Here is a 27,759-nt window from a genome sequence, read left to right as displayed (position 1 = left end):
AAACTCATATATCTTTCTGACATTAAAATAGGGAAGAGAGAGTTACTTTACGTGAGTGACCAAGCAAAACCAATATAAATGAAAGTATCTAGGGAGTTTCCAAGCGTTAAACTAATGGGTGCTCTTCCTCCCTAACTTTATCTTCATTAAGACATGTGCAGACATACCATAAAGATTTAGGGATTTTTTTTGTTTGTTTCTTACCAAAAATAAAAATGCTCTAAAGTGTGTCTGTTGAGAGTGCCATCAATGTGTAGTTTCAGAAAGTTATCTTTTAAGTGAAAGAATATGTTTTTTATAGTATTCTGTCAAATAGAATTTTCCCTTAGCTTTATGGGGTAAGAACTTAATCTGCTGTCCTGATGAACTGTAGCCTCATTTCCTCAGCAAGCATGATTGATCTCAGTTAGATGTTAAGAACTTATAAACAAATTCGGAAAAGGTAGATTTCATACCAGTGGAAAATAACAGATTATAAAGGTACTGATGTTGAGGCTCTCTAGAAAAAAAATTTTTTTGATCCCTATGTAATACCAGGCCAAATTTTAGATTTATGAAAGATAAATGTAATAGAGAAAAACATGAGTGAAGACTTATCTGATCTTAGTGTGAGGAGATTTTTTTAAGTATTCTAGCAAAGATAGACACTATATGGAAATCTCCAGATAGATTTGACAGTCCCAATATTTTAAAATGTGTCATACAATAATAATGATAGGTAATACTGAGCTAGATGCCAAGCCTTGTAGTGAAGTGCTTTACATATAAGTCAAAGTGCCAAGATTGAGAAACTGTGTCCTAGAACTGAATGATCTATAACCCCGATCTGCTGTCCATGTTATCACAGGCAACAATATCACCTGATGTTTTGCCATGGTATAACAATATGCAGCATTGTTTCCTCACTGCTTGCTATTCTGCCGCTTAGCGGATGCTACCTATATTAGTTTCTTTGTTACAGTAACATCCCACTACAACATACTAATTCTGTATTAATTAGGATAAAGACTAAATAACTAAAATAGAGACCCAAAATGTAATGGCTCTAACAAGGTAGATACTAATTATTTCTCATCCAGTAATTCACAATAGAAAGTAGGTTCTACCTCATGAAATTATTCAACTATCCAAGTAGCAAAATGGCTCTATCATTTTCTCAAATCAGCAGCTTAACCAAACCTGCCTCATAACTTATTTACGTTCTACCCAGTGGGTAGAGGAAAGAGAACATGGAAAAGACATACCATTCTCTTAAGACCTAGTACTGAAAGTGGCATATTATTACTCCTGCTCACATTGTACTAGAGAGAACTTAGTCACTTGGCCATACCTAACAGCAGGGGAAGCTAGGAAGTCCAGTCCCACCATATGCCCAGGAAGAAAGGGAGAACAGATTTAGGTGGACAACAAATAGTTTCCACCACAACCACCATCTGTACTGCTTCTAAATATCTGACAAAGTAGATGATAATGTAGGAGTTAAAAAGTGTTCTTATAAATCCATGAGAAAAATCAAAACATCCTAAAAGAAATAAGGAAAAGCTACAAATTCAGTTTAAAAGAGAGAAATATACTCTCACTTATAAAGGTCAACTAATATTTGACAAGGGAGCCAAAAATACTCAATGGGGAAAGGGTGGTCTCTTCAATAGATGGTGTTGAGAAAACTGGATAACTATATGCAAAAGGATGAAATTTGACCTCTGCGTTATACCACTCACAATAATTAACTCAAAATGGATTAAAGACTTAAACATAAGACTTAAAGTCATATAACCTCCAGAAGAAAACACAGGAGAAAACTGCTTCACGTTGGTCTTGGCAGTGATTTTTTAGATACGACACCCAAAGCACAAGCTACAAAAACAAAGACAAAATAAGTAGGACTACCTCAAACTAAAAAGCTTCTGCACAGCAAAAGAAACCATCAACAAAATGAAAAGGCAGCCTATGGAATGGGAGAAAATATTGTAAATCATATATAAGATAAGAGGTTAACATCCAAAATATATAAAGAAATCATGCAATTCAATAACAAACAAAAACAAAAGACTCAGTTAAAAAATGGGCAGAAGAACTGAATAGACGTTTTTTCAAAGAAGACATACAAATGGCCAACAGATACATGAAAAGGTGCTCAACATCACTAATCATCAGGGAATTGCAAATCAAATCAAAACCACAATGAGATATTATCTCACACGCATTAGGATGGCCACCATCAAAAATGTAAGAGAAAACAAGTATTGGTGAGGATGTGGAGAAAAGGGAGCCCTTGTGAACTGTTGGTGGGAATATAAATTAGTACAGCTACTATAGACAACAGTGTGGAGCTTCCTCAAAAAATTAAAACTAGAAATACCATATAATCCAGCAATCCCACTTCTGGGTATATATCCAAAGAAAACAGGATCTCAAAGGTTTATTTGTACCTCCATGTTCACTCTAGATTATTCACAATGGCCAAGATATGGAAACAGCCTAAGTATCTACTGATGGATGCATGGATAAAGTGTCACATTTATACACAATACAATAGTATTGAGCCATGAGAATCAAGGAACTTCTACCATTTGTGACAACTTGGATGAACCTTGAGGCATTTATGCTAAGTAAAATCAATCAGAAAGAGAAAGACAAATACCGTATGATATCACTTATATGTGGAATCTAAAAAAGCCAAACTCATGAAAACAGAGTAGAATGGTAGTTGCCATGGCCTAGATGGTGGGGGAAATGGGGAGGGATTAATCAAAGGACACAATGTTCCAGGTATAAGAAGAATAAATTTCAGTGGTCTGAGGTACTAATGTTGATTATAGCTAATAATATGTATGTACTTGAAAGTTGCTAAGTGAGTAGATCTTAAATGTTCTCACCACCAAAAAAACCAATTATGTAACAGTATGAAAGTGTTAGCTAATTCTATGGCAGTGATCATTTTGTGATACATAATATATCAAATTAACTCATGGTACATCTTAAACTTACACAATGTCATGTTAATTATATCTCAACATAAATGTAAAAAAAGATATAAAAGACTAGTAACAGTATATAGACATTTGAGTTTTGACTAGGGTGTCAAGACCATTCAATGAAGGAAAGTCAAGTCTTTTAACAAATGGTGCTGGGACAATTGAATAGCCACATGCAAAGGAATGCAGTTGGACCTCTATTTTATACCATGTATAAAATTTAATTCAAAATGAATCAAAAACCTAAATGTAAGAGCTAAAATTATAAAACTCACAGAAAAAAATTACTTATTTTTCCTTCTTTGCTTCAGCAGTTATATCCTAGGAAATTATTCTAAGTGTATGAATAGATAACTATGAAAATATTTGGCAACATACATAAGATTACAATGAGATGAAAAATTGAAAGCAACTAAAATGTTTAAAAATAAAACATTCAATAATTTGAAGTAATTTAAATATATGTTTAAATATAAATAATATAATGTTATATAACATTAACATGTATGTTATAAATTAAATGTGATATAATTTGAAATATAAATAATAGTTAATTATGATATATTCAAATGATGTCATATGCTGTAATTCATTTTTAATTATGTTGATTATTTAATGAAATGGAAAATAACACTATCAACTGATTAAATAGATCATAAATAGTATGCTAATATAGTCCTAAATTTATTTTAAAAGTCTAGTTTATAAATATATGTTCACACATCCAGATAGATAGATAGTTAGGTAGGTAGATAGACAGTCATCAAAATATTTAGAACTGATTATCTCTAGATAGTGAGATTACCTATGATTTTTGTACAAAAATGACTTCCATATATTCCTCCAACCTCTTAAAATTCTGTTCCCTCTGTTCCACCTGCTCTTTATACACAGCATACAGTTCAAAATCCATATTAGTTTCTTGTCAGGAATGACTAAGCTATAATGCTTCCCTTAGAAGCATATTTTGGACTCCACTATAGTTACTTCTGCCCATTTGGTTTGAACTTAACTATGTCTATTACTTACCTATTTTATTTTATTGTGTGTAGTATTATTTTTGTATTATATTTTAATATAATTTGTATTATTTAACTTTATGCTGCTAAGCAATAGGTGAAATATTCTTTAGCAGTTTACAAGTTTTTCGTTGATGTACAAATGACCAGAAAACAGCTGTCCAGAATTATAAATCAAAATCAATTGTTGTATAAATGAAAGGGGGAATTAATAAATATATTTTTGTGGTTCATCTACAAACCTCATCAGTAATTCTCTTCAATTTCCTCTTCTTTCATTAAAACTGTTAATAACTAACAAAGGTGTGTGAATTTCACCTCTACTGCCTTCCCGTAATCAAAGGTAGAAACCTTAATGAATAGTGAAATTAGGGAAAATCATGAAGCAGAAAATGATTTTTTTCAAACGCCACTAACTTAGCCATAAACTAGAATTATTTTCCACAGAATTACAAGTCCCCACCCAAGATTTGAGCTTTCCTGAACATCTGTGCTCCCCCATACCATTCATTATATACCACATTGTTTTGTGCTGTCCTGATTCAATCCACCAGTGCTTTCCTTCTCTAACCTTCCTATCAGGCATCTTGGACTTCTGCTCAATAGTAAATAAGTCCCTTGTTTCCTCAACATTAGAAATATTATTAAATATTTCAAGCATATGAAAATAATATTATAAATGGTCATGTGTCCATTATTAAAGTTAGCAAATAGTAACATTTGATTAGATTCAGATAAATTTTTTCAGGAAATTAGCTACAGATATAATTTAAATCCCCTTGTAGCCTTCACCTATTCCATTCCTTCTTTTCTTGTTCCCTTCAACCCTAGGAAGAGCTGCTATTCTGAGGACACCATCTTTTCTTTCTAACCATGTTTTCAGTATTTTTAAAAATTCACATAAATATGTATTCATAAACGATTTCTATTATGAGCTTTTAAAGAAATTATATACAGTGGCATCATCTTGTGCTTGTTCTGCAACTTAATATTTTTAGTTAATACATTATGTTTTAGAAATTTATCTAAATGTATCTCTTGAATTCATTCATTTCAACTCCTATATTAAATGCCATTTTATAAACTGTATTTGATTTGTGTATTCTACTATTGAAAGACATTTGAGTGGTTTCTATTATTTTATACTAAAACAATGCTCCTGTGAACATTTTTATATGTTTTCATATACACGTGAGTCTATACCTAAAACTGAAATTACCGAGTCATGGAGTATATACATCGTCTAGCTTCATTTCACTAAGGACTGCCAACAGGATTGTACCAGTGTATACTCTGCCCAGCAGTAGATAGATGTTCCCATTTTCCCACATCCTCCTCAGCACATAATATTGCAGACATTTTAATTTTTTGCCAATTGGTAGGTTTTAAATGGTATTTTCTATTTGCATTTCCCTAATCACTAGTAAAGTTGAGCATTTTTCATCATTCCTATTTTTCCTGCTGTGAATTGCTCATTCATATCCTTCATCATTTTTCTATTGTTATGTTTTTCTTATTGATTTGTAGGAATTCTTTTTTTATTGTGGGTACTAATTGTATATTATAAGTAACAAAGTCTGATGCTTTTTAATCTATAGTTTATCAACAGAAAATTTGAATTTTTATGTAATCAAAGATTAATTTTCTTTACTATTAATATTGGTATTTTTTGCCACCTAGAGATCATAGGATATTAATCTGTATTTTGTTTTCTTCTAAATGTTCTAAAATTTTGTTTTATAAATTTAGGTCTTTAATCTTTTTGTAATTTACTTGTATGTATAGCTTAAGGTAGAGATTCCGTTTTTCCTCTTTCTAAATAATCATTTGTCCCAATACCATTTATTGAACAGTCTGATTTGGACTGACTTCTGTTATAAACTAGGTCCCTCATACGTGCAGATTTATTTCTTGGTTTTGTATTCTGTTTCACTGGTCTTTGTCTATCCCTGTCCAATATCACATTGTCTGTTCTTCAAAATTGCATTGGTTTGTAATGGTCCTTCTCTGTTATCTTTAGAATCAGCTTGTTGTCCTATGTGTATTTTAACTGCGATTACATTGAATTTATAGATTACTTGGATGATATACTTTAATCTTGAGTCTTCTCATCTCAATACAGATTTTCCCTGACATCCAAAAGTAGAGTGTACCTGTGAAGCCTTTCATAAGCTGAAATGGTGTAAAGTGAAGAAGCAGTTACCTTAGAACACATCTTGCTCACAGATGCACAGAATAAATTGAGACAAAGCACAGCTGCTAACAGGTGCAATTCAAAGCTGTAGCGGCTTGGAGCTGAGGTGCTGCATGGAGTTCCCAGGGAAGGAGCTTGGCAGTGACACTCTTCGCAACTCAGGGTGTGTGCTGCTATCTATAACCACTCGGTGCAGAACAGGCGCTGAATACTATTTTTGCTGTTTGCCTTTTTTTTTTTTGTAGAAGTGAAAATCCTCTTTGGATTTATTTGAGTTAGCAAAAAAAAAAAAATGTAGCTTTTTGTCAAAGTGAAATAACATAAAATGAATTTTCAAAACTTGGTGGATACCTATATTTTTAGAATTTTTTTCTTACATCTTTCAGTTAAGGTTTATCATTTTTTTCCTAATGATGTGGAACGTCTTTTTTTTTTTTTCCCCTATTTTATGGTTTTTGTTGCTCTTTTGGATATCTTCCTTACATTCTTTACTTACCTAGCATGATATTTTTGAGAGTTGTCAACATTGTACCATGTATCAGTAATTTGGTCTTTTTTATTTTTGAATAATTGTCCATTATATTGAAATATCCCATTTTTGTTTGTCAGTTCACCAGTTGATACAATTTGGATTTTTTCTGGGTTTTTCCTATTTTGAGTAGTTTTGCTATGAATATTCACATACAAGTCTTTGTGTGGACAAATGGTTTTATTTCTCATGCACGGATACCTAGCTATTTAGATTCCTTACTTGTTGAGTGGTTGTTATATTTTCTTTTTGATGCTTTGAACAAAATTTCCTTTGAACATATTTATAAAACTTGCTTTATAGTCTCTGTCTACTAAATCAAACATCTTGGCCCACTAAGATAATTTTTATTGCTGTTTTCTTTCTCTGAGTAACATTTAAATGGTTCTTTGCATGTCTCATAATTTTTTGTGAAAACTAGACATTTGAGATTATAATTGTGGAAGATCTGGATTCTTTTTCCACCCCCCTAAGGGTTGTTTTTGTTGAGTTGGGTGGTTGAATGTGTCATTGCTTTACCCAGACTAATTCTGCAGAATCTGTCTATTATGAAGTATGCTGCCATTGGTGCCTCTGCTCAGTTTCTTTTTTTATTCTTATTTTTAAGCTTGGATTTCTATGGTTCATTCCTTTGTCTGATAGCTTTACACTTAGTCAGTGATTGGTCAGAAACTGTGCTCAAACACCTCCAACCAGTAAGACTTTCAACCTTTGCTGATAGATCAGTTTGTTAGTTGGGGAGTACATTCAAAGTTCAGGCAGTCTTATCTTGCTTTTACTTTCACCTGTGCACTCTAAGGTCTCATCTGCATGTATGCACAGCCTCTCTGTCAGCTAGGAATGTATACGGAGTTTATGGCTCATTTATTTCCAGAATCTTTATGTTAAATTCCTTGCTAGTCAGCTGGTCAGATGCTCACTCCAGCTAGGTCCTCAACCTCAAGCTAGCAGAGCTGTTGGCTTTCCTGATGCACTTCCCAAGATCACTACTTCTATTAATAATACCACTGAACATGAGTTTTATTAACCTCTGCTCCAAATCAAGTTAGTCTCTCTGGCAGTGAACCTTTTGGTTTTCACTGCCAGCCTATCCTGGAAAAACTGTTATTACCTAACTGAAAGAGATGGGAAACAGCCCCAGGCAAGAATGCCACAGATTGCCCCTATTCTTATCCAAAGATCAGCAGTTTTTCAGTTTATTGTTTGCTCTTGATTGATTTCCAGAACCTGTAATAGCTATAAACACCTACATTAAAAAAGATATATATTCTGTTTGATTACCAAAGTACCAAAAGGAAATTTGCAAAGTACAGAGAAACCAAAAGATAAAATGACTTTCCTACAAAGCAATATACCAACTCCACTTTTTATTGTCATTTTGGCGTATCCTTCTAATTTTTTTCTGTTCATGTATTGCATATACATGCTTCAAAATTGGTATTATTTTGTTTTCACAAGTACTTTCCTTTTTTCACATAAAATACATTTTGAAATAGTTCTGCCTTTAAATGTTACTTGAAAATGTGATTTTAACGACCACATAGTATTTGATTAAATTAATACATTGTAAATTTTCTTGTCCCTTTTTGTCTGTTTTTATAAATCTGTAGTAAAGATTTTATACAAATCTTTGTATACGTCTTTGATAACTTCCTTGAGATAATTTTTTAAAAATTTATTCCCTGGTCAAAAACAATTTATAATTTATAGGATTATATCAATTTATAATCCTATAAAGAGTGTACAAAAGTACATATTTCCTGACACCCTTTTCAAAGCTCTGTTTTCAAATTAAATAAATATAACTAGAGCAATAGTTTGGATGAATGTAATTCTTAATTTAATATTTTAATATTTTGCTTACAGATAAGTTGAACATTTTCATTTTATGCTATTTAAACAACAGTTAAAAGCTGAAGAAGGGGATGAATCATTAAAAGAACAAGATGGTTAATACTAAAGATAGTGATGATACATTAATAGCTCATATTTTATAACAAGCAAACTGACACCCAACGTAATTTAGTAAGTACTTCCATCCTCTTAGATGTTGTTCTAGACATGGAGGATTACAGTACTGTTACCAAACATTTTCATTGCAGGCCATTCATTCATTTATTCATAATTTAACAAATATTTACTGGGTGCCTTCTGTGTGCCATGTACTGAAGATATGAAACTTAACAAGATCCACATGGCCTCTGGCCCCTTGAGGGAGAACAAAATATAAAACAAAAATATAAAAATAGTCTTATTCACTGACTATTTATCACTTTCCGCACATTATAATAACCTCATTACAAATAGATTATTCCCTTTAATATTAAAATGATATTTGGAAACTGCATTTTGGATACATGCTTGTGTCTGATCAAACCTATTCACATCAACTGAAATACTAACATGCTTTATAAAAGTCCTTAAAAGTGTGGTACATTTTTAATAAGCATAGAATGAACACATACACCCACACATACACATAGTCTCATTGCATTTAAATATTGCTGTGAGACTCAGTTTTTAGAATCTTGGTAGTGATGAATTTAAAAGACTAAGGATTATGACAAAGCTCATTCCCAGTTTGGACTAAAATTTATTTGTCCTGCTTCTGTGAAATTAGAGCCAAGAATCAACTGTGATAGACCATAAATACCTTTTAAATTTGGCTTTGTTTTCCCCTTCTACATAGAGGCTATAGTGCTATCACGCAAAGCAGTAAGGGCTCTTGCCAGATGAAACTGAATAAGCAGCCCACAGGGTTGTTGAAGAAGCTCCCTGAAACTTTAAAGAAAGAGTCACTCACCAAATTAATAGATTTCCTATAAACCAGGGAGTTTTCCCTAAGGGATCAAAATCTAACTGAGAGAAACTGAAATTTTTTGCCAAACAAGCAATATTTAAAATCTGAATAAACCTCTGTAACTCTCTAAAGAAAACTAAGTTATAATTGTATTTACCAAGAAACTTTGGAATAAGAAAGCAGAAACTTAATTTTTGTCTTATAATTTAAAATCCACTACTTAGAAGGGTATTTATTTAAGGCACAGTCTATTACAACTACAGTCATATTAATTGGGTGCAAAAATGTTTAGTTGTAACTTGTTTAGAAGTGAAATTATTGTCCTTGCTGCTGAGAAATGGATCCTGTCTTTCTTAGCCTTCCTTCATTCCTTCCTTCCTTCTTAAATGTCCTGAGCTTATGCTTTTTCTGTGATTCAAATACTGCTGAGCACAGCAGAGGTTGTTGCTGGAATTGACTTCAGTGTGGAGATGTGAGTGTTTATAATAAGAAAAACCAAATTCTTTTTTCATTGACTCTAGACTTGAAAGCTTTGATATTCTGAATAACTATATGTCCAATATGTATTAAAATTTGAAAATATCCTGCTTTACATGTTTAGTTCAAAGGCCACTTTTATTAAATGTAAAGACAACAATTTCTTTAGCTCTGATCTTTACTGTGTTTTTTAGAAAACATTTATCATGTTAAATCCGCTTAAGAGTGCAACTTAAAGAGTATTTTAAAACCTACTGAATTGATTTATTAGGAAAACAAAAATGCTCAGAATGATAAATTAGTCCTAGGAGAGCTTTCATTTCAGTAGTTAAGACCTGAACCATTCTCTTAATAAAAAATGTGACTAATATAATTAATTCTTAAGGACTTTCAGATGCGCTTAGGCATCATTTCCTCTAGAACAATCTTCCTTAAACCTCCATGTTTGTCCATGTGCTTCTCTACTAGTGCCCTGTATAATTAAAATTATACTATTACATGCTTGTCTCCAATACTTGGCCTGATTCTTCATGGTTATGTATTCAAATACACATATATAAACACAAACTCAACCCCTAGCATTGTTCTTGGCATAGTGTAGGTTCTCAAGAAATATTTTAATGAATTGACCTGTTGAGTAATTACTTTATTATTATGCTTATCACAGATTCCTTTTTGTCATGGTACTCAAAATCACATAGAAAATTCAGGTGCAAAGAAATTTAACTGTTACATGGTAGTATACCATACGTCTGAGATCATTCCTGTCAGAGCCTGTCTTGGAGCTAGCTGTAAAGGAAGAGACCCTGTTTAGTACAACCATCAACTGTAGTTCAGAGTAATGGAAACCTGTAAGGGTATTATACTATTTCCTTTCCTTTAATGGTTCCATATATGTGTATTAACTTTTCCCTAAAATTTCAATGTAAGGAACTTTCAGATTGCCTACATCAGGGATACTGCTACCTAAATTAAAACTAAGGCTTTATATTCTTCATGCTAAATACTTTCTGGCATTTCAATACATTAGTCTCAAAAGCGCACTCAAAAGATGATATTTAAATAACATAACCAAAATGTGAATATGGGGAAATTCTAGGTCTAAATTGGAATGCCAGAAATTCTCCTGTTTGAAGCAGTCCTATTTACTGTCTGATATGTATGTTGTTCTGCTTCATGTACCTAAAGATCTGAACTTCTGTTGTAGTTTCTCCAGAAACCTTTCAGGTTCCTCTTCAGGCCTTGTTTTTTGTCCCTCCAAATCTTCTTGCTTCCACCTATGCAGCTGTGCCCATATCATCACTACCTTTGGTCATCAGGACCACAGCTAAGAAGCAGCTCCCTTTGCTATGGGAGTGGTATAGTTGGTGAACAGAAGTCAGCTATTTAGCTAAGCAGGAGGCACACCTTTCTAAACAGTCCTGTAATGGAATAAAAACTGGGACAGTGATGAAACTTTTTACCTTTGAGTAACCTAGGACCCTCTTTTTTATGAGCAAAAATCTCTATGGGCTCTTAGATTAGTTTGATTAAAATATTATTTAAATATGTATAAGCAGGATTAGGCAAAAACTTATGCTTACAGCTTTTATATAAGTATAAAACCAAAGCAGAGCTATCATTTAATTACAAACAAATCTATAAAATCAGTAAAATTCAAATTGACAAAGTGAGTTAAATATGATAGCTGGTAATGATTAATTGAACCTGAGTTGCTACTTGAAATGTAAATTATGGTACTGTTTCTGGGCTCTTTTGAGTTCTCAGTGCCTATACTACCATATGGCTACAATGACTTTTTTTTCTTTCACCTCCCTTTTCTCATTCACTGATGTCATTTGGTCTCCACACGTTGCAACTATGTCATTTACATTTTAAGTTTAAGGTCATTTTAAGTTTAAGATCCATTCTTATTAACCTAGGACCACTGGAGTAAAACTGCCTGGCACGTTGATTATAAATACAGGAATAAGCACAGAAATCACACGGTAGTACTCCAATAAAAGGTGATCACCCATATAATCCTGGGTTAAATTATATCCTTTAAAATTACTTATTAAAATGAAAACAAAAAATTTAAATTCCTGAAAACAAAAAATTTAAATTCCCACAAAGAATTTATGAATTGCAAAGATTATGTGATTATATCCTCAGCTTCCACTATCAGGAAAGCTACTCTAATTATTTTTGCCTATAAATGTATATGTGAGGAACGAAAGAGATTTGGGCTACTGAGATTGGGATGGGGTCAAAAGAGATTTCCTAAAGCGGTATACTCAAGCCAGTGGATCTTGACTTGAGTCTTGGCTTGAGTCTCTTGAAGTATGCTGCATTAAGTTTGCCTACACAAATTAGTCACCTTTATCACAAAATTTTACTTGATTGCTAATTCTAGTAGGTTTGTTGGAAATGAAAATTAATGTTTAACAGAGGATGAGATGGAAAATAACGAATGGCTGGCTAAAATAAATTCATGTATATTTAAAAGATAGTCAAAGTGATGCATATTAAAGATTTTAAACCAAGTGTTTGTGGAATCTTTGAAGCTCCTTGTAAAATTCTGAGATTCTCTGGAACACAGAGATAAAACATGGTCACTAAATAAGCAAACAGCAGCAGCAGCAACAGACCCTGCTGAGAGAGAGGAATCTGATCTCCAAAATTGCCACGTTATATTTTAAATGTCCCACTCTTAAGAAAAAATCAGACATACAAAGAAATAAGAAAGTATAGCCCATACACAGGAATAAAAGGAGTCAGTAGAAACTGATCCCAAGGAAACCCATTCGTTGAACTTACTAAACAAAGATTCTTAATCACTTAATTTAATATGATGAAAGAGCTAAATGAAACCATGTCCAAGGAACTAAAGGAAAATATGAGCAATGTTTCACCAAAGAGAGAATATCGACAGAGAGATAGAAATTATAAAAAAGAACTAAACAAATTCTGGAGTTGAAAAGTATAATAACTGAAATCAAAATACACTAGAAGGGTTTGCCAAAAGATTCAAAGCTGTACTGGCCAAAGAAAGAATCCATAAACTTAAAAATATGACAGTTGAGATTATCCAGGCTGAGAGAAAGGAGTAGATAATTTAGGATATTTAAAGCAATAATTATAAAATGTTGATAGGCTTATAATGTATAAAGATATATGTGTGTGACAATAATAGCACAGAAGAGGGGGCGAATAGAGAGCTATGTAGGAGCATAGTTTTTGTATACTGTTGAAATGAAGTTTGTATTAATCCAAACCAATTTGCTTTAAATTAAGATGTCAATTGTAATCCTCAGAAAGCCACTATGAAAATAACTCAAAAAGATACAGTAAAAGAAATACAAGGGAATTAAAATGGTACACTAGAAAATATCTGTTTATAGACCTCATAAGGAGATACTATTATTATCTCTTTATAAATGAGGAAATTGAGGCTTAGAGAGGTTATACTGCTTAAGTACATAATAGAATCAGGAGTCAAAACCAGGACTGTCACCAAAATCTCTTATTACAGGTCTTATAAGGGAAATGGGTGAAATTCTTGGGTAGAAAATAGAAATGTTTATTATTTTAATAACCATCTTTTGCAAGTACCATGCTCTCTTGACTTCATCAGATCAGAAATGTGAAGCTCAAAAGGTTCAGTGTTTCCCCAAAATGACATTGCTAGCTAGTAGAACTAGGATTTGAATGCAGATGTATGTGATTCAGTGCTTTCTATTGGACCATGCTGCTTTGAGGCTGCAAACTAAATACTGGGATGGTTTTAGCACACTCACAATTGGATGATGCATGCCAGTAAATAACTCTAAAGGCCAACACAGACTTTATAGAAAAACAGTATTGAATTTTCCTGTCCTGGCTTTTTAAATCACAGAGAGAAACTTTCTTATTTCTTTCCTCTTTTGTAGAACCTGAAGTAACCCATTGTTTTTTAAATTTTTTTCTAAATTTTTAATATAATTTTAATGATTACTTTCCATTTACAGTTATTATAAAATATTGGCTACATTCCCTGTGTTGTACAGTATATCCTTGAGACTATCTTACACACAGTCGTTTGTACCTTCCACTCACCCACCCTTTTATTGCCCCGCCCCCACTACTGGTAGTTTATTTTCTGTGTATGTCTGCTTCTTCTTTGCTATATTTACTAGTTTGTTGTATTTTTTCAATTCCACGTGTAAGTGATATCATATAGTATTTGTCTTTGTCCGACTTATTTCACTTAGCATAATATCCTCCAAGTCCGTCCATGTTGCTGCAAATGGCAAAATTTCGTTTTTTTATGGCCGGTAACTCAGTGCTTTTAAATAAAATAACGAAGTATTAAATTAGGCAATGTGTTTCTTTTACTTTTATCAGTTGACAATTCCAGCCATGTATTAAGATATTTACAGTGATGTGAATGTAGCCCAATACTTGCTTTAATCTCTTTAAATCTGTAAAAATCTGTTTTCTCTTTGCATCTTGGTTAAGTACAGCTTAGAGTCTGCTCAGAAAGATAAACAAATGCAAGCAGGCAATCGTTGTTTTCTTCCTTCAGCAAAGGAGGACTGTAGAATTTCATGATTTAATTTTAAGACAGCTCATATTTATCATCATCTTGGTATTTATTCCTTAACTTTTACCAAAGACTATTTTAGAATGCCCATTGCTCTTAGAAAAGGAAGAGTTTGCTTCTTCTAGGCTGCATTAAGGAAACTCAAGAATTTCAGCATAACTCTATGACTACAGAATCTCTACTTTCCTGGATCTAAATAAGGAGGCCACTGTTTTAAAATTCTTACTTTAGAGGAAATTGCATCAAATGCTTAGCAAAATGACACATTTTCTTTTTCCTAATTTCTATTTCACCATAATTTTCCTCTTCAAACAAGTTCCTGGAATTTATACTTTCCTGAAGAATAAATGTTTAATGGACATCCTAGAATTCTAAGTTTCTGAATTTGTCTTTAAGATATCCTTTTTTTCTTTCACTATTTTGAATGTTTACTACTATGAGTTTGGATTCCAGACTCAATTGATTTTAGAGATCAAGTTGATCAAATGAGTAAAGAGGGCATAAGAGTATGTGGTGTACAGGTAACTGAAAAGAACATGGATGCTTAAGGCATTTTAAATTCAGTTTCTTCAAAAACATTACTAGACCACTGAGACATACTGCTGATCAAAGGCCTCATGGTTTCTCAATTTAGATATTATAGACTTCTTCCTCTAGCAGTTTGCACCAAAAAAATCAAAAATAAAGTTTGACTGTGTTTAAAATGTACATTTGGATGAGTTATCTACCAAAATTTTGCATAGTGGAGACTACAAGGAGCTTAGACAGACAAGATCCCTAATTTCATCGAACTTAAGAAAGACAGACAAATAGACATTACCAGTGCAAGAATTTATGCTATGATTGAGAATTGTGAAGCAAAAAGACAAGTGGGATGTCCAGAATAGATAATGAGTAAGTGAAAATCTTAATTTTCCAAGGAGGAGAGGGTAGAGAAGAAGTCAAGAAAGAGGAAAAGCCTTTGTGAAAACTTAGAGGCAAAAGAGCAATATTGGAGGAAACAGAAGATATACATCGTAGGGAAAGTGTAATGGGACAGGGAAATGGGGAGCAATAAGTGCAGAAGCTGAAGAGACAAGCCAGGTCCAAATCATGCAGTCAGGAAGTCATGAAAGGTTTTTTGTTTTGTTTTGTTTTTACTTTAGTTTAAATGTAATGGGTAACTAGTGAACATTGTTGAGCAGTTTAGAAACATCCTCCTATCTGCAGTGTAGAAATAGCCTCCTATCTGCAGTGTACAAATGGGTTGGTGGGAGGAACAACTGTATGCAGAGCAATAGGAGATTGCGACAATAATCCGGACGAGACAAGTACTGAATATTATCATAGACAGTGGTGAGTATTGTGATGGAAGAATTTGTAAAAAGCATTTTCAAGCTCTCTTCTTTCGTTCCCAGTATTTCATTCTGTTTTGGAGGACTCCTTCTTTTCCAGTTATTGGCTTTTTATCAGAGTCCATGTATGCAGTCTGCTTTCTAATCACAAACCAAGTTGAGACGGTACTACCCAGAATTGCTTTGAACTTCATCTCCTGGTGCCATCACTGGCTCAAACAATTACAGTTAACTTGAAGCAGGGGACTGGAGCCAATCATAGGGTAATCATCCACTTCCTGTGCTTTGAAGTCCAATCATTTCTTAATTTTCATACCTCCTACATTAACTTTATAAACACTAGCAATAATACATTAGGCCAGGAGGCTTCCAGCTATCTTACCCTTATCCACCAGAAAAACTGGTACATGGGTGGGTTAGTGAATACTGAAACCCTATATAGATGATAATTAAAATTCAGGGAGTGTGAATAGGGTGAAAGAAATATTTTAAGATTAATCTCTGTCTGCTGGAAGAGGCTCCCAATCATCTGGCCCACATCCCACCAATATAAATTCATTAAGTCTCGCTTGGATCGCTGAAGCCAAAAGAAGCCTTTGCTATATTTGGTATATGATGAGTAATGGTACATTCTTCCATACTGGAATATGTTGGTTATACCTTGCCTGTAAGCTAACTAATTTAGTGCATTTTGGTTGCTACATTAAACTCTGGAGCAAAGCATTCATTCATTTAATCTATAAGTATTTTGATCATTTACTATCTGCCAGACACCATGCCTGAATAAGGACTCAATCCATGACTTGCAATAATATGTATACAACATACAGAAAATTGTGGAAGCACTAAGGAGGAACTGGTTGAGTCAGTTTTGTATAACATTTGGAACATAGTAAGTCATTAGTAAATATTAGTTGTCTGTGTTAGCCATCATTATTACTTTTTGAGTGGGAGAGAAGAGGGCGAAGGACATTCCAGGCCAAGAGAATAACTTAATTGGAAACATGATAGTGAATATCATTTTCCAGAATGACTTGGTGTATTTGGGATGTGAGTACAGTGCAGACAGCACTGATGAGAGATGGTGCTAATAAGGGATAGTTTGAGACTAGAATGTGAAGAACCTTTGATACCAACTGAACAGTTTTGACTTTTCAAAATATACAGTGGGAGCTTTAAAAAATTTTTTTTTGTGACATCACTTTTTCTTTCTAATCTGATATTCAGGTTTTCTTTTTACTCTTTTATGGAAAATTTCCAATATACACCAAAGTAAAAATAGAAGTATAATAACGCCCTTGTACTCATTACCCAGCTTTAACAATTATCAATATGTTGCCAATGCATTGAAGATTTTTTACCAAAACAGAAAGGAGACTAACATTGTGCTACTTCTGTTACATTATATGATCTTCACAGTGTCCCATGGAATATGTAGTATTCCCACTTTTCCTATTTATAGAAGGGAAAACCATCACATTGATGAATAAAAGTTCTGGGTTTCTAATCCACATCCAGCTTATTTCAGAACTGGGATTCTTTCCCATACTGTATCATGCTGCCTTTATATTTCTGAAGTAGAGCATGGTTCTCAGTTGAAAACAGAGGCTGATCTGCCTATTTGCTCTTCTGGTGCTGTTTACCCTATTCAGGATAGTAGGTTTCTCTGTCTCTAGCCACTGTGCTTCTACAGGGTCACCAGGATCTAAGTCTACATAAACATTCAACCTTATCAGCTAAAATGACTGTTTAGTCCAGTGGTTCTCAAAGTATGGTACCCAAACCAGCAGCAAATTGTTAGAAAATACAGATTCTCAGGTCCTACCCCTAGCCTACTGAATCAGAAACTCTGAGGGTGGGAGCTCATGATGCCTACATTGCCCTTTGCTGTGTTTAAATAAAATGTTCCATTGGTTTCCTGAAAACACAAAGTTATCACCATCTACCAAGACCATTTCTAAGGCAAAAGGTTTTTATCAGAAGTAGCTAAATGCTCATTTTTTAACATGTTCATGAGAAGCATGTTCTAAGATAGGAATTTTTATTCAGACTTAACACCAGCAGTCTCTGGGGATATTACATAACCTCACAGAAAGAAATCTTAAGGAATTTGCGCCACCTATATTTAAAGTGCTTGAGGGTGCCATCTAGTGGTTTAAACTCTCTAGAATGTGCAGATTACTCAATGTTTTTGGGACAGAAGCTGTGTATTTTTTAAAGTCAGTTTTATAGTAAAAGTTTAATGAAATAATCAAAGTAACACATATAAATAATTTCCTTACTATAAAACCCCCACCGAGGATTCTTAGAAATGACACTAAAACCAAAGAAAAAATAGCTAAATTAGACCTCAACAGAATTAAAAAATTTTATGCATCAAAGGACACTATTAATAAAGTGAAAAGATAGCCCACAAAATGGGAAAATATATCTGAAAATCAGATATCTAATAGGATATGTGTATCCAAATATATAAAAAGTATCGAAATATATGAAGAACTCTTACAACTCAACAAAAAAAAGGGCAAACAACCCAATTAAAAAATGAGTGTAGGACTTGAGTAGACATTTCTTCAAAGAAAGAAAATATACAGATGACCAATAAGCACATGAAAAGACACTCAACATCATTAGTCACTAGATAAGTGCAAATCAAAACAGCAATAACACTAGGACGATGTGAATAATTTTTTAAAAACCCATAAAATATTAAGTGTTGATGAGGGTGTGGAGAAATTGAAACCTTCATACATTGCTGGTAGGGATGCAAAATGATACAGCCACTGTGGAAAACAGATTGTCAGTTTCTCACATAGTTAGACATAAAATTACCATAGGACCCAGCAGACCTAATACCCAAGAGAACTGGAAACAGGTGTTTAAACAGAAACTTGTACACAAATGTAGATAGCAGCATTATCCATAATAGCCAAGAAGTGGGAACAACCCAAATGTTCACCAACTAATGAATGGATAAACAAAATGTGGTATATCCATAAAATGAAATATTCAACAATAAAATAAAATGAAGTACTAATACCTTGATGAACTTTGAAAACATGGTAAATGACAAAGACAGGCACCAAAGGTCACATATCATATGATTCCATTTTTATGTCCAAAATAGGCAAATTTCTAGAGATAAAAAGTAGGTTAGTGGTTGCTAGAGGCTAGGAGGAGGGGAGAATTAGGAATGATCACTTATTGGGTATGGAATTTCTTTCGGGGGTGATGCAGATGTCCTGAAATTAAATAGTAGTATTAGTTATACACATTGTAAAGGTACTAAAAGCCACTAAATTGTACATTTTAGAATAGTTAGTTAGAATGGTGACTTCTATGGTGTGTGAATTTTACTTCAATTTTTAAGAAAATCTTCATTGATTGGCAAGAGCCCAGAACCATCATCATCATCATCATTATTGATATGTTTTCCTATACTTGTTACTAGTATGTACATATGTATTCTATTTGCTCTACTTTTTTTTTAACCTGAAATTATTTAGTACATTTCCATCTCTACAGTTTCCACAGCTTTTATCTTGGTGCCGTATATATTTTAGTCAGTATGTATATCATAACTTAATCGTTTCTCAAATGTTTAGTGGTTTTCTTTTCTTTTTTTTTTTCCAATTTCAAAGAGTCTTGCTCTAAATGTTTATAAAATAAGAATGTTTAAAACTCTTTGTAGATATTACATTGGTGTTTCTATCCCCAAACAGGGTTTCTGAGTCACTTTTTTTTTTTAACCATTTTTATTGTGTTTTCTCTCTGACTGTTCTATGGTACCAGTATATTAATTTATAATCCTACCAATAATGGATGAGAAAAAATAAAAGAGATTAATGTTTGTTGAATGTCTGTTCTCTTCTAGGCACTGTGCCTGGATCATCTATATCCATTATTTCATTCGACTCCCACACCTGTTCCTATAAAATAACTATGGAAGTTGACACAGCTAATAAGAAGATGAGCAAAGATCAGAACCCAAGCATTTTGTCTCCCAAGTTTTATCCTGTTACCACAGCCTTACCAATATTGGTGTTTACCTTTTTTAAAAGTTCCTAATTAATAGAGAAATTCAACATTTTCCCAAGTGATTGTTTAAGGTTTATGTTTACTGTTACATAACAATATTTATTTTTTATTAATTTTTTCTTAATAGATCTTAAACTGCTCTTACCTTTTACACAGTAAGCATTATGTATCAAAGCTTTATCATAATTTTTTGCTTTTGTTTACTCCTCTTAATACAGGCTCTTGATGGAAATGTGTATGATCACCTCAAGGATTATTTAATAGCCTTCAGTCGGACTGAGCTAGAGACATGCCAAGCTGTGCAGAACACATTCCAGTTTTTGTTAGAAACCTCCAGCAAGGCAAGTTACCTTTAATGCAATATGTGATGTTATCCATTTTAGAATCTAAAATGTTTTTGCGTACAAACAAAATGAAGGTAACAATGACATTAGAAGAATGCTTTAAAGGACAAATTTCCTAGAAACATTATTCCTTCTAACAAAGTGAGAGGGTATTTTGTTCTCCTTGATTGAGTTGGTATGAAGGTTAAAAAGGGAGGTGATGATACAGGCTAGCTTAGGACATTAGTCCATTGCCATGTATGTTGCTTTTGAGAAGAATGGCTTAAGAGTTTTATCTTCCACTCAAATTAATCTGAATACACTCATTTCATTCATGTGGGAAAACAACAAGGTCATGTGAGAGTGTGAAGAATAATAAAGTGGCACAAAAGGTAAATTATAAATAGCATTTTATAATCAAAGAAATTAATATATCTTGGGTTTTTTAAATAATATCTTGTTTTCAAAAAATTATCTTGCCTTCTCTGTGCTGTCATTCTTAATAGAAATCTTTTCATTTAAGTGTTGAGGTCCATCTACTTTGCTGGCATGTCATACTGTGTATAGAGAAAATAAATGGAATTGATTTTCTTCAGGATCTGACAGATTAAAATTTTTTGCAGTAAAAAAACTGTCCTTTGGAAGATAAATTGTCCCTGTGATTAATAAATCTTATTTTCTTTCTGATAAATTAAGTGCATAGTAAATGTTTCCTGACTGAATGAATACATTTATAAAAATGCATTCATTTTATAACTGCTATTTTGAAAGATCCTGTTCAATTCTCTTTTTGGTAGGGAGAACGGGAACTGGCTAATACCTTAGAAAATTGTTTGGAAAGGAATCAGGATATCCATCTCACAAGACAGTATCCAAAGATGAGAAAGAAAAGGGGCACAGACTCCTTCCTGAATGCCTCTGTGTGTACTTATTCTTGTTTTCAGTGTGCCATAGCTCCAATTCTATTTTTAGAAAAACATTTAAAATATTAAGTTAATATGGAAACACAAAGATCACTAGTCTGATGCTTTGAAATCCTGTTCATATTTCTATATTCTCATATTTTTACCTCCGCTGGGATCCAATAAAAGATATAAAAGGATTGATGTATAGAAAGAAGGATGGATGGATAGATGCATAGTTATGGGAAAGAAAATGTAGACAAATGTTAACTGAAGAATCTAGGTAGTTGGGTATGTGGATGTTTCTGGACAATTCTTTTTTTTTAATATTTATACATTTGATATTTTCTGTAAGAGAATGTTGGGGAGAAAAATCTAAAAACACTTTGGTTTTGTTCCTTTAATGGAGAGGTTAATTTTTGACTAGTGATCTAATTGTGTTTATTGGTCCACTAAGGTTTTCTGTTTCTTTTTTAGTACATTTTGATAACTTACACTTTACTGTTAGTTTTACAGTCGTCATTTCATTGATTGAATTTGAAGGCATAAATTTGTTTGCCTCCATAGTTGTGTCCCTTTTCATTTTTAATATCGTTTGTGCTTTCTCTCTTACTTTGATCAGACTTACCAGTCTATTTTATTAATGTTTTTCAAGAGCCAGCTTTTGCTCTACTTCTCGGTGTTGTTTTCTATTTCCTTAATTTCTGCCTTTATATTCATTATTTCTTCCTATTTTATTAGTTTCTGTTCTTATGCTTTTTCAAGTTTTTTTTTCTATTAGGGTCTATATTTTCAGTATCTCTTGTTTTCAAGTAAATCCACTTAAAGCTAAAAAAATTATCTCTTTCTACTTTACTGCATTCTCTGATATGTAAGTAGGGCTTTTTAATTGTTTCTGCATTTTCCCTCTCATTAATCCATGACTTATTTAGAAGTGAGTTTTTCCAGTTTTCATTAAGTGTTGGAGTATGGAGTAGGGTGACATTTTTCATTTCTGATTTTATCAGAGAGATTGTCCCCTGACAAAATTTTTTGAAATCTCTTTTTCTAAGAATAGTTAAGATTGAATACACTACCTGTAGTTAATAAAACATAAGCTTCAAAAATAGCTACTATTTTATACAGCACTTACCAATTTTCTGGGAGTTTTTAAGCACATGCTCTGAGGATGGTATTATCATGCTCATTTTATAGAGAGGAAAACAGATTCAGGAAGTATATGTGGCTTGCCCAAGGTCACACACTCACACATAGTGTTTTCCATACTCTACTACTGTCTATATTTTTAGCTTATATTATTTTCATAGAAAATGAATTAAAAATGTGTAAACTGATTTGGACACAGAGATAAGCTTTCATTTTCCTCTGTTCACTCATAAGAGTATCTTGCTCCCCAGAGATGAGAAATAAATGAGATGCTCTTATGTTTAGATTGAAAGTAGTAGTAATAAAAATTTAATAAGAATGATGTAACTAGGAGATATGCCCTTTTGTTCCAAGTACCAGAAGAGCTCACACCTCCAAGTTTTGTGCCATGTGCTTTTCTGTTATGAAGAACTTGTTATGCTTCTCTTGTTATACTGCTGAAAGCAACCTAGTGATCTCATAATCAAAAAAGAAATTTGAAACTCTTGGTTTTTATTGTACACCATTATTATTTTGTCTTTTGGGAGAAGAATCATTTTTTCCGCATATCAAAATTGTAGCTGTACATGTTCTGAAAGATATTTTGGGGGTAATCTATACTGACATTGTAAATTTTAAGGTGCTCTCTGTATTTTTCATCCCCTAAAGGGAAACAGCTGGCCCTAGGAATTTTTGTTTAATTTTAATTACTTATGAAGCTTGCTTTTATCCTTAATATTTTATGAAATGCTTTGTATGTGTAACTGAAGCAGATGTTGTCACAGATACTTTCTCTAGTGTAGTAACTCCAAAGGTAGTTCTGCCGGCCTTACCATTTGTTTATGTGTGCTTGCTTTCTGTCTGCATAGGAAATTCTTCCAATTCATAACCCAGCTCTTCTAACAATTCAAAAGTAACAGTGTTATTTTGTATTTCTTTGGAAATTAAATTGTCTAGTACTGTCATTCTTAATACCTTGAAGACCAACCAAAAAGATAAACTTAATAAAATGAAGGTGAAAAAAAACCACATGATCATCTTAAAAGACACAGAAAAAAACATTTCCCAAAATGCAACACTCTTTTGTGATAAAAACACACAGCAAATTAGGAATAGAATGGAACTTCCTTAGCATGATAAAAGGCATTTATGAAAAACCCACATTGAATATCATACTCAATAGTAAAAGACACAAAGCTTTCCCCACCTAAGATCAGTAACACTAGGATGTCCATTTTCACCACTACTATTCACCATTGAACTGGAAGTCCTAATCAGAGCAATTAGGCAAGAAAAAGAAATAGAAGGCATCCAAATTAGAAAGAAAAAAGAAAAATTATCTTTATTTGCAGATGACATGATTGTATATAGAAGATCCTGTAGAATCTACAAAAAGTTCTAGAGCTAATAAACAAATTCAGCAAAAGTTGCAGGTACAGAATCAAAACACAAAAATTAGTTGTGTTTCTGTACTTATAATCAATGAATGAGCTGAAAGAAAATTAAGAAAACAATTCTGACTACAATAGCCTTGAAAAATAAATACTTAGAAATAAATTTAACGAAGAGGGTGAAAGCTTGTATATTAAAAACTACAAAACATTTTGCTGAAGGAAATTAAAGAAGATCTAAATAAATGGAAGTAATAAATGTTTATGGATTGGAAGATTTCATATCACTACTATTTCAATATTCCCCAAAGAAATCCAAAGATTCAGTGCAATTCCTATCAAAATTCCAGTGGCCTTTTTTTTTTTAAGAAATGGAAAAGCCAGTCCTCAAAATCATATGGAACTGCAAAGGGCCCTGAAACATTGAAAAGGAAAAACAAAGTTGGAAGATTTACATTTCCCAATTTAAAAACTTACTGCACTGACATAAGGATAGAGGTATAAACTAAGTAAGAATTGAGAGTCCAAAATAAACTCAAACATCAGTTTGTTGAAGTTGATTTCAGCAAGATGTCACAGTGGTTTGATGGAGAAAGAATAGTCTCTTCAACAAAAGGTGGTAAAACAACAGGATAACCACATGCAAAAAAATAAAGTTGAACCCCTATCTCACTCCATATACAGAAATTAACTCAAACTGGATCAATAACCTAAACTAAAAAACTATAGAAGAAAACATAGAGGTAAATCTTTATGACCTTGGATTTGGCAATCTATTCTTAAATTTAGCATCAAAGCATAATCAACAACAACAGCAAAAGACAGATAACTGAACAAATTAGAAGCTTTTGTGCGTCAAAGAACATTATCAAGAATGTGAAAAAGACAACCCATAAAGGGGGAGAAAATATTTACAAACCAAGTGTCTGATAAGAATTTAATATTCAGAATATATACATAACTCTTACAACTCAACACATGAAAGACAAGCAACCAGATTTTAAAGTGGGCAAAGGACTTGAATAAACATCTCTCCAAAGAAAATGTACAAATGGCCAAATAAGTACATGAAAAGATCCTCAGAACTATTAGTCATTAGAGAAATGCAGATCAAAACCAAAATGAAATACCACTTCCCACCTACTAGGATGGCATTAATAATTAAACACACACACACAAAATAGCAGGTGTTGGCAGGGATGTGGAGAAATTAGAACCCTCGTACTTTGTTGGTGGGAATGTAGAACGGTGCAGACACTGTGAAAAACAGTTTGTTATTTCCTCAAAATGTGTAGCACAGAGTTACCATATGACTTGGCACTTCCACTTCAAGAAAACTGAAAACAAATGTTTAAACAAAAATTTATATGTAAATGTTCACAGCAGTGTTATTCATAATAGCCAATAATTGGAAGCATCCTAAATGTTGATCAGCTGATGATTAGATAAATAAAATAACAATGTATCCATACAGTGGGATATTATTCGTTCAAAAATAGGAATGAACTGCTGATACATCATACAACATGTGTCCCACTGAGTAAAAACTATAGGGAGGAGGGTATATCTAATTACCTCGCCCTCAAAAAATATATAAATAGCTATTACCATATAAAAAGGTGCCTTTTTAGGCTGAGTTGTGTCCCCCTAAAATTCATATGTTGAAGTCCTAACCTCTGGTACCTCAAAATGTTACTGTATTTGGATAAAGGGCCTTTAAAGAGGTTATTAAGGTAAAATGAGGTCATATGTGTGGGCTTTAATTCAGTATGACTGGTATACATATAAGAGGAGATTGGAACACCTACAGGCACAGATGGAAGACCATAAGAAGACACCAGAAAAAGATGGTCATCTACAAGCCAAGAAGAGAGGCCCTCAGAAGAAACCAACCTGCCAAACCTTGATTTTGGACTTTTAGCCTCTAGAACTGTGAGGAAACAAATTTATGTTGTTTGAGCTACCTAGTCGGTGATACTTCATTATGACTGCCCTAGGAAACTAATACAGATTGTACTCACTGTTAATCAATGAAATGGAAATTATAGTCACCACGAGATTCTGTTTTACACTTATGAGATTGACAAAAATAGACAGGAATGATTGTTGGTGAGGATATAGATTAACAGAGGCTTAAAACTTTCCTGGAGGGTACAAATTGATACATCCAACTTAAAAACATTTGACATTATCTGGTCAATTTAAAAATGCACTTAGCTTATGACCCAGCAGTTCCACTCCTAGTAATATATGCTAGATACTCTTGGCACATGTGTACTAGGAGAGTTTTAAAAGAATGTTCATAGCAACCTCCTTTATAAGAGTAGGAAAAGCTAGAAATAACCCAGTTGTCCACTGACAGTAAGATGAATAATGAAATACCATATAGCAGTAAAAACAAAAGATCTATAGGCACATAAAAATGAAAGGTTGTAGGCACATGCATTAATCTGGATGAAATTCACAAATATAATGTTGAGCAAAAAAACAAGTTGCAGAAGAATACACACACTAAGATGCCATTTATACAGGGTTCAGAAATATCCAAAAAAACAGTATCATCTTGAGATACATCAAATATAATAACAGTGTTAAAAGGAAAACAAACAAGGAGCATGATAAAATTCAGTAGGGTGATTGCCTCTAGAGGAGCATGCACTCTTAGAGGGGCCAGTATTTCCCTAAGGGAGTAAAACTGCTTCTGGATATTGAGGGGGAGTTTGCAAAAAAAAAAATCTTAGATATCACAGTTGGCCACAGTACATACACACACATGTATACAGTATATATGTGGTATTATAATTTAATCGAAGAAGGTGGTGGGGGAAAATATGTCTAAAAAGGTCCCTGGAATGGGGAGTGGGGTGATACATTTAAAACCATCAGAAAAAGATTGAGGAACACTCCTTTAGAAGGAAGGAAGGTGGGAATGTGATAAAGAGAGGGTATATGGATTTTCAACAATGTTGGTAATGTTTTATTTAACCTCAGTCGTAGATATAGAGGTGTTTATTGAATGGTACTTTAGACAGAGTCACTGTGCTAGTTGCTGAAGGATACATCAGTAATGAGATTTAAGGCCTGATACCACTTTTCACAAGGAATGACAGAGGGGAACAGGAAGGGATGGGGGAGGAGGAGTCCAAGGGGGATGAGGAGACTTTGGAGAGTGAGGAATATGTTCATTATCTTGAATATGGTGATATTTTTATAGATGTATAGGTAAGTTAAGATTTATGAAAGTATACAGTTTAAATATGTACAAGTTTGTTGTGTGTCAGTTATTTTCAGTAGCACCTTTACAGAGAGATTGGACATATATCCCAGAGAAAATGAAAATTTATTTTCGCGCAAGAACTTCCATACAAATGTTCAGAGTAGCTTTATTCATAATAGCCAAAAACTGGAAACTGCTTAAATGACCTTTAGTGAATAAAGGATCAAACTGTGGTACTACCACACTATGGAATACTACTCAACATTAAAAACTAGCAAACTGTTGATACATGCAACAAATTGGATGAACTTCAAGGAAATTATTCTGAGTGAAAACAGCAATCTCAGAAAGATATATGGTGCATGGTTCCAGTAGGTACCATTTGTGAAATACCATATTTATAGAGAGAGAGAACAGATTAGCAATTGCCAGGAATTAGGGATGGGGAAAGTAGATGCAGTTATTATGGAGTAGCACAGGGGAGTCATATGGTGATGGCTCAGTTAAGTAACTTGATTGTGATGGTGGTTACATGAAGCTACACATATGATAAAATTGCATAGACCGCTATACATACACAACCCCAAATAAGTGCATGTATAACTGGTGATCTCTAAATAAGCTTTATGCTTTGTACCAGTGTCGATTTCCCGGTTTTGATATTCACTATAATATAGTTATGCAAGATGCCAGCATTGGGAGGTGCACAGGACCCCTTTGCAACTTCCTTTCAAAATTAATTGTTTGAGAGAAAAGACAGTAACTAACCCAGTACCTCTAGTGTACAGATCTTGTTTTCAATGTGCTTTCTCCCACTGTCTTAAAAAGGGGGTGAGGCACTTTTGGGGACAACAGCACAGATTCTGGG

General features: G+C 33.2%; 1 protein-coding gene across 1 annotated transcript in view; it reads left to right on the top strand.

Annotated features, from left to right (window-relative positions):
• The window catches only part of FCHSD2 (FCH and double SH3 domains 2), a 194,461-nt gene that overhangs the window by 97,802 nt on the left and 68,900 nt on the right, over positions 1-27,759 (top strand). Inside the window, exon 9 of the mRNA XM_010973089.3 lies at positions 20,152-20,274. Within this exon, the coding sequence (XP_010971391.1) occupies positions 20,152-20,274 (123 nt within the window). The remainder of the gene's footprint in view (positions 1-20,151; positions 20,275-27,759) is intronic.

Source organism: Camelus bactrianus, chromosome 10 (genome assembly GCF_048773025.1).
Source record: "Camelus bactrianus isolate YW-2024 breed Bactrian camel chromosome 10, ASM4877302v1, whole genome shotgun sequence".
NCBI lineage: Eukaryota > Metazoa > Chordata > Mammalia > Artiodactyla > Camelidae > Camelus > Camelus bactrianus.
The sequence above is the reverse complement of the archived record's forward strand: the minus strand, read 5'-3'. Positions and strand labels throughout refer to the sequence as shown.